Source organism: Kogia breviceps, chromosome 5, assembly GCF_026419965.1.
Source record: "Kogia breviceps isolate mKogBre1 chromosome 5, mKogBre1 haplotype 1, whole genome shotgun sequence".
NCBI classification, from domain to species: Eukaryota; Metazoa; Chordata; class Mammalia; order Artiodactyla; family Physeteridae; genus Kogia; species Kogia breviceps.
In genome coordinates, this window is record NC_081314.1 from 79,742,439 (window position 1) to 79,750,611 (window position 8,173).

The 8,173-nt window shown below is 33.1% G+C and overlaps 1 protein-coding gene across 10 annotated transcripts in view; it reads left to right on the forward strand.

The window, feature by feature from the left end:
* ZNF148 (zinc finger protein 148) overlaps positions 1–7,217 on the forward strand; it is a 127,985-nt gene extending 120,768 nt beyond the window's left edge. For 9 of the 10 annotated variants that reach the window (XM_059064374.2, XM_067034396.1, XM_067034392.1 and 6 more), the window contains 2 exons: positions 186–304; positions 623–6,575. In XM_059064374.2, the coding sequence (XP_058920357.1) occupies positions 186–304; positions 623–2,221 (1,718 nt within the window). In that variant the 3' untranslated portion in view covers positions 2,222–6,575. Of the gene's footprint in view, positions 1–185; positions 305–622 lie in introns of all 10 variants that reach the window. The other variant, XM_059064375.2, reaches the window with a different exon arrangement.
* The last annotated feature ends 956 nt before the right edge of the window (positions 7,218–8,173 follow it).

The following is an 8,173-nucleotide window of genomic DNA, read 5'->3' on the forward strand; positions in this document are numbered from 1 at the left end:
ACAAAGCAAGATATTCTTGACAAATTAAACTGGAAGATATGTTTAGTATAAGGGAGACTTTTGTCATTTAAAAAGAACAAAGTATGGCAACATTCAAAAGCCATTTATTTAGAGGTTCTTGTGGTAAAGTAATTCATTATTTTACAGTATTTGTTTTGTTTTAAACTTTCTGTATCATGCGCTAGGTGAAAAACCATTTCGCTGTGATGAATGTGGTATGAGATTCATTCAAAAATATCATATGGAAAGGCATAAGAGAACTCATAGTGGAGAAAAACCCTACCAGTGTGAATACTGTTTACAGGTAAGATGTGGTTTGAATTTTTTAAAAAAATCACTTTATTGTGGTATGAGTGACATTGAAACTCCTCTGTCTTAAATTATAAAACAATTCTAATAAGTTAAATTAGAAAATGTTACTACTAAAACTATTTGAAGAACTTCCTAACTGCTGTTGATTCAATTTGTAATAAACAGTTGGCTCAGCAAATTAGTTTGGAGTTGCTCATATTATTATATTTATATCTGTCTTTATATTAATTCCATTTTTTCTTTTCTTTTCTTGGTTGACCAAAATACAAACTAAAACAAAAAACTCACTTCTGAACTTTGAATTCGACAGTATTTTTCCAGAACAGATCGTGTACTGAAACATAAACGTATGTGCCATGAAAATCATGACAAAAAACTAAACAGATGTGCCATCAAAGGTGGCCTTCTGACATCCGAGGAAGATTCTGGCTTTTCTACATCACCAAAAGATAACTCACTGCCAAAAAAGAAAAGGCAGAAAACTGAGAAAAAATCATCTGGGATGGACAAAGAGAGTTCTTTGGACAAATCTGACCTGAAGAAAGACAAAAATGATTACTTGCCTCTTTACTCCTCAAGTACTAAAGTAAAAGATGAGTATATGGTGGCAGAGTATGCTGTTGAAATGCCGCATTCTTCAGTTGGGGGATCGCATTTAGAAGATGCATCAGGAGAAATACATCCACCTAAGCTGGTTCTCAAAAAAATTAATAGTAAGAGAAGTCTGAAACAGCCATTGGAGCAAAATCAAACAATTTCGCCTTTATCCACATATGAAGAAAGCAAAGTTTCAAAGTATGCTTTTGAACTTGTGGACAAACAAGCTTTACTGGACTCAGAAGGCAATGCTGACATTGACCAGGTTGACAATTTGCAAGAGGGGCCTAGTAAACCTGTGCACAGTAGCACTAATTATGATGATGCCATGCAGTTTTTGAAGAAGAAGCGATATCTTCAGGCAGCAAGTAACAATAGTAGGGAGTATGCGCTGAATGTGGGTACCATAGCTTCTCAGCCTTCTGTAACACAGGCAGCTGTGGCAAGTGTCATTGATGAGAGTACCACAGCATCCATATTAGATTCACAGGCACTGAATGTGGAGATAAAGAGTAATCATGACAAAAATGTTATTCCAGATGAGGTACTGCAGACTCTGTTGGATCATTATTCTCATAAAGCTAATGGACAACATGAGATATCATTCAGTGTTGCGGACACTGAGGTGACTTCTAGCATATCAATAAATTCTTCTGAAGTACCTGAGGTTACCCAGTCGGAGAATGTTGGATCAAGCTCCCAAGCATCCTCATCAGATAAAGCCAACATGTTGCAGGAATACTCAAAGTTTCTGCAGCAGGCTTTGGACAGAACTAGCCAAAATGATGCCTATTTGAATAGCCCGAGCCTTAACTTTGTGACTGATAACCAGACCCTTCCAAATCAGCCAGCATTCTCTTCCATAGACAAGCAAGTCTATGCAGCCATGCCCATCAATAGCTTTCGATCAGGAATGAATTCTCCACTAAGAACAACTCCAGATAAGTCCCACTTTGGACTAATAGTTGGTGATTCACAGCACTCATTTCCCTTTTCAGGTGATGAGACAAACCATGCTTCTGCCACATCAACACAGGACTTTTTGGATCAAGTGACTTCTCAGAAGAAAGCTGAGGCTCAGCCTGTCCACCAAGCTTACCAAATGAGCTCTTTTGAACAACCCTTCCGTGCTCCATATCATGGATCCAGAGCTGGAATAGCTACTCAGTTTAGCACTGCCAATGGACAGGTGAACCTTCGGGGACCAGGGACAAGTGCTGAATTTCCAGAATTTCCCTTGGTGAATGTAAATGATAATAGAGCTGGGATGACATCCTCACCTGATGCCACAACTGGCCAGACTTTTGGCTAAAAAAAATGTGTAAATAATACTGGCACTTTAGAACAGATTAATCAAGAGTGGGGTTACTCTGTGTAAAATGGAGTGCTGTACAGATTTAAGAGCAATGCGTTAAAACAAGTTAAGCTGATATGAATAGCAAGATAATCCAATAACTGCATTTTATTTGGTTAGTCAGCATTCTTTGAACTGCCTTACATGTTGTCACCTTTATAGAAGCAATGCATTACTTGTTTTAGATCAGAAACTTGCTATTCCACCTACACCAAGTTTAAAAGGAAAAAAAAAAAGACTTTCGCACAATTGTTTCCTAACTGATAATATTGTACATTTTTAGGAGATTAGTGATTGTGTGAAATTTACTCATACTGTTTCTAAGTTTTCAGCATAGACATGGCACTTCAGCAGGGAATCTGAGTATACTTTATAGACAGAGTGAACTTAAAAGTTTAAATGTCAAGAGATTATGGCTTAAATAAATTAGTGTGTCCTATAGGGGGAAAAAAGGAAACCACCTTTTAAAAAGAATGATATGCCATATACCCTTGATTTTCATTTTGCATTATATTGACATGTTTTTTTTTGAGAAAAAAGTAATAAAAATCTGATAGTCTAAGACTCCACTATTTAAAAGCCTAATTACTTTAAAAATATGCATACTTTCAAAACTTTTACCAAAATACATAACTGTTGAAGCATTCACTTCTCTATGGAAGTATGCATATTGGTGTCAGTTTCTTTGTACAGTTGTACCTAGATATTTTTTATGATTTTTCATGTGCAAGTATCAAGGTTTTGAAGTTTTAGTAAAAAGATATTCTGTAGATTACATTCCCAAGAACATAATGCTTATACAAAATGTATATTCCACATTTTAAAGCTTAATTGTATTTTACTTTACATATACACTTCAGTTAACATAGAGCACTTAGAATCTATTTGGTATTTTTGATTTCTCAAAGTAAAAAAAAAATTTAGATTTTTAGGTTTGATATGGTTGTGTCATAATCATCTCATAATTGAAAATTTTAATTTTTGGCAATAAAAGGAAATTGGATATCTTTGGAACTGTAAAACCTGGTTTAATCCTTCTCTTTCTAGAATCTTGATAGATTGGATAATTAAACAGTATCCAGAGAAACTAAAGAAATGGGCATTTTAATTGCTTATTTTATCTTGAGTTACTTTTTAATGAACACTGCTCATTACAATTTTACAAACCAAGAGTGTTTACTAATTCTAGTAACTACAGTTTCTTTTTCAGCTAGATGAGTGATCGGAAACTTTTTGTTGCATTTCAAAATCTAAATAAACTACAGACTTTATCCTTATACCACGAATGTTTTTTTTTTTAATTCTTTGTCTTAAAATAATACAGCATGGTACAATAAATAGTGCTTTTATATATATACATATTATATATATACTTTTCTAAAGAATGATGGTTTGAGTTACACATTGGACAGTTTTAATTTTTGGAAAGTAACATTAGTTATACTGATTTTATTATCATGTTTAATTTCTTCCAACTTTTTGGTTTTTTTGTTTTAAATTTCCAGCATCTTTGTCACAATGCACATGTACTGATATAGCACCAGTGATAATCTAAAATTAAAACCCGTGGAAGATGCAACTTTATTGTTAATTTCCATTTTAACTTTTGTATTGGCCTTATAGATCTGCAGTCTTTGTTTCAGTATAGAATGTTATACATTTAAATTATTTTTTTCTTTTATTTAATGTTATCCCAAGACTGTTCTCATAAAGAAAGGGAACACAGGAATATCTCTACCCTTAACATCTTTTGCATTTATTTTGAATATATGGTGTTTTTATGATAAGGAATATAAATTATGTTTAATATGGGTTTCCTCTACACTTTGGTTATTAAACTTTGCTTGAAATATTTTCCCATTTGACAGCTTTCTTTGCTGCCAAGTTTTTCAAGAATTTTAGACTTCTTTGAAGTAGATATTGAAGTTCTGCCATTATTGACTCTTAAGAATGGTGTGTCTTGTGTTGCACATTACAACCTCATGAAGGCTTCATTCAGGCGAGATGTTAACAATGGAACTGTGCTCTCCCTAGGTATAGGCATTTTTGTTTTTCTCATACTACTATTGGATGATGGTAGGCATTTATTTTGTTTTTTTTTTTTGTTTTGAGCCTGGTTAGAATTTCTGTTCTGTTGAGTACTTGGTACAGAATAAGGTTTTTTGTTTGTGTTAACATCACCAGCACAGTTTTTAGAATGTGGCTCTACTGCTGAGCAGTAAGCTAAGGCGGGAAGGCCTTTGAAAGTGGCAGTCATGCAAGCAGTTCAGGTGTTGCATTCCTGTGTTCACCACATTTCTTTACATCTACATAATGGCAGACTTTTCTACCACATTATAAGCATATTTTGAGATAAATGATACTTTGGCATAATTTACTGACTTACCACTTTTTAAGTATAGTCATTGCTCTCTTACTGTGAAATTCTACATGCCTACCAGAGTTACCTTGTATTATCATATGATAAACATCTCAGCAGTTTGGGTTTCCCCAGTTTCGTTCAGAAAGTTACTTAATTTCTATCTGGGCATTAATAGAGAAAGCAAGTAGCCTTTTGTGCTGCTTTAAATCAGAATATTGAGGATATTCTTTTGCAATTTTTTTTTTCATTTCTCTTGGTGAGCAAATTGTTCTATGAAAACATACTCTTACACCCTTAAACTTGGCAAAGTGTGAGTGAGGTGTGCTTTCTTAGGACCTGTTCTCATGTTTGAAGATTGGAAACAGATCACATTAGTTGAAGTAATATCTCTTGAACATCTTCTAAAAGTGTGGTTTTTTAAAAACTTATTGCACACATATTTCATTTGGTTCAGAATATTTGAAGTGGCTCTTAAACTTTTTGGATCTACTTGCAGATTTTCTAGTTGATACCATAGAAATCCATCCTTTTACCTCTGGCTGAGTGAGAACTGTTCATGGTCGGGTAATTTTTCTCGTTTTGAGAGGCAAAAGAGGCCTTGTGCTCAGGGTAGGCTTTCATTTCCACAGGCCAGAGAAACTTGCAAAGTGCCAGCTAGGTTAGATCTTTTGCCACTTCTTTCATTTTATTAATTTGAGTTTTTAAAGGGCTGTTAAAAAAAAAAAAGCCGGGAAACTTAAAAGTAGGCATTACTGTAAAACTACATTTCTTAGACTTAGAACATTTTAAACTAGAACTCATTTTTTCACAGTGTATTTACTTGAAGAAGCACTATTATAATCAATGAGAAACTTTTTGACTCTGCAATTTAATTTAAACATTTTCCGTTTCAAATTGCTTTATTTCAGGGAAATAATTTTCCAGTTGTTTTTGCTATATTCTGCAAATAAAAAAAAGTATGTTTCCTTTTTCACTTAAACTTTGGTAGGAAACAAACTAAAGCAGACAAACATTTCTTGTTGTGTTTGTTGCTTTCTTTAATCCAATGGATAAAAAAGTAAAACCCTGTAAACATTATTTTATTTTTTTATGCAATACCATGCTGTAAATATGGTTCATCAAATAAGGATGTACCTATGATTGAATCTTTAATTCTGCACAGTTAGAGTTTATATATAAACGTGTCTTGACAATCAAGGACTTTTATGTGAGTCTTCCTTTATGATGTTTATTAATGTTATGCATTCCATTTGTTTTGAAGTGAGTACCAATGTGCTAATTTGTATTGTCTGAAAGTATGTAATGTTTTTACAGCTTGTTTTTAAGAATCTGTAAATATGTACAAACAAATCACAGTACTGCTTTATGTTAGAAGGCATATGATGTTGTACTGTATGTAAGCAATAATACATAGCAGTGCTAACTTTACAAGTAGCATCAGGAAAGTTCTAAAAACATTTCAGAGTTATTAATTATCTTTATTTCATTTAATAATGATTATCTTTAATCAGTTTTTATAAGCAAATTCCATTGTTCCTCCTATTGGAACGTAACACTGTTTACACAGCATAATTGAAGTTGCAGGGGAGACAGGCTAAATCTGCCTTCATCTGTACTCACTTTCACTAAGCATTGAATGGCCTTACCACCCTTCTGCAAGATGGAGGAAGACTGCAAAACTTAGTGCCCATCACACTGAAGGAAGGGGGTGTGTTTTTTTGCCTGCTTCTGTACTGCTACCTAACTTCGTGGTTTGCTTTGGATTTTAATATTTGTTTCTGTTTTAGATTCAAGCCCATAAGTTTTGAGGTGACTTCAGCTCCATTGTGAAATAGTTCTCTTCATATTTCATAGCTACATTTCAATAATTCTAAACTTTCTACTTTGATTTTTAGATACTTATTTTTCAACCTTGATTTCTCAGCTGATCAGATGAATTTATTCAACTTCAATAAAAAGAAAGACAAACCTATTGTAGTTTGATTTGAGTAGATATTATACTGTACAGAACAGCTAACTATTTGAACACACACATCACTGCTTTAGAAATAAAACCGCCAATTTATAAATGTATATGACCTACATTTTATAGGAAAAATGTTTTTAAATGCTAGTCATTTATATAATGTGCTTTGAAGGATTTGCTAGTCCACTTCTGTCACTTTTTAGTACACTGGTATCTTTTATATGTAATGTATGCTTTTTATTATTGTAGCAGAGCATTTCAGTAGAAAGAATTTTGCAACAATATGGGGGAAATTTTTCATTGTTGGATTTGAATTATACTGGATTTTATCTGTGTAGTCTTACTTGTCTTTATTTTAATGCTGTCTGGAAGGGAACTTGGTATCCAAATAAAGCAGGTAACCTCATTTTACTTCAAGGGCATACTGTGTAGTGCTGAATTTAATCTGGAAATCTGATGATTTTGAAAAGAAAAACAAGTTTATAAAAATTGTACAGAAGAAATTAAATGTGTAATGGAAATCCTGATGGTGGAGCACGTTGAATTTTCTGATATATAGTGTTATTTTCCTGGGATCCCCTATGCCTTCTTTGTATTTCAACTAATAAAGGAAAAACCTTGTCATTGAAACTGGTAGGATAATAGGATATTCTGAATATACAGTATTACTTTTCCTATCCCATTTTCTGACCCTTTCTCAATCACTGTAAATTTTATTTTCTATTTCCTATTGATAATTAAACATGTACATAATATAGACACTGTTGTATAGAATTGAATGAATTGGGTTGCTATGCTTGAGTGGGTAACTAAGTGGAAATATGGATACTGGGAATTTATAAAATGCCAGAACAAATTTATAGGAAAAAGGAGAGCATCATGTATGTCCTGAAAGGTCATAGCCGATGTTTCTTCAGCCCTCTGGGAAATCAGTGTGAAAGAACTACAAACTCAGTATCTGACACAAGTGGGGTCTTTCCTTCCCCACCTCCCCTTCAGATACATGAGCACTAAATTTCAAAGTCTACTCAGGTGAAAATTGCTTTGCAATGAAACTTATCACATTGAAATTTTCACTGTCAAATGAAAAGATATTTGTGATATTTTTAAATACAAACTTTCACATTGGTAGTCAGCAGCCTGGCAATTGAAATTCAGTAAAGTCAATATATTTTAAAATACATTTTACCCTCCAAACAGAATTGTTTTTAAACAATTGGGAGGATTTTTTTTGCTGTTGTTTAAATGCGTTTTTTATTGTCATTGTAAAAATAAAATTTTGCTTGACCCCATATTATGCTGAATGAATTGCTGAGCCTTTATAATACAAAGAAAGTTTGTTTCATGCATAATCATGGAACACAGAAATGTTCTTTAAACTGACCTATTCATTTAGAGGTTTAATGAGTTTCACAGCTTCTGGCATTATTGTCATGTAGTTAACTTTGCCATTTGGAGTTTATAATACCATTTTATGTATTATACTAAAGGAAGTTGTTTTTGTTTTATTTTTAATTGAATTATTAGATAATTTATATTTGCAAATTCTGCATTTTAAATGTGGACACTGGCTGTTTGAAAA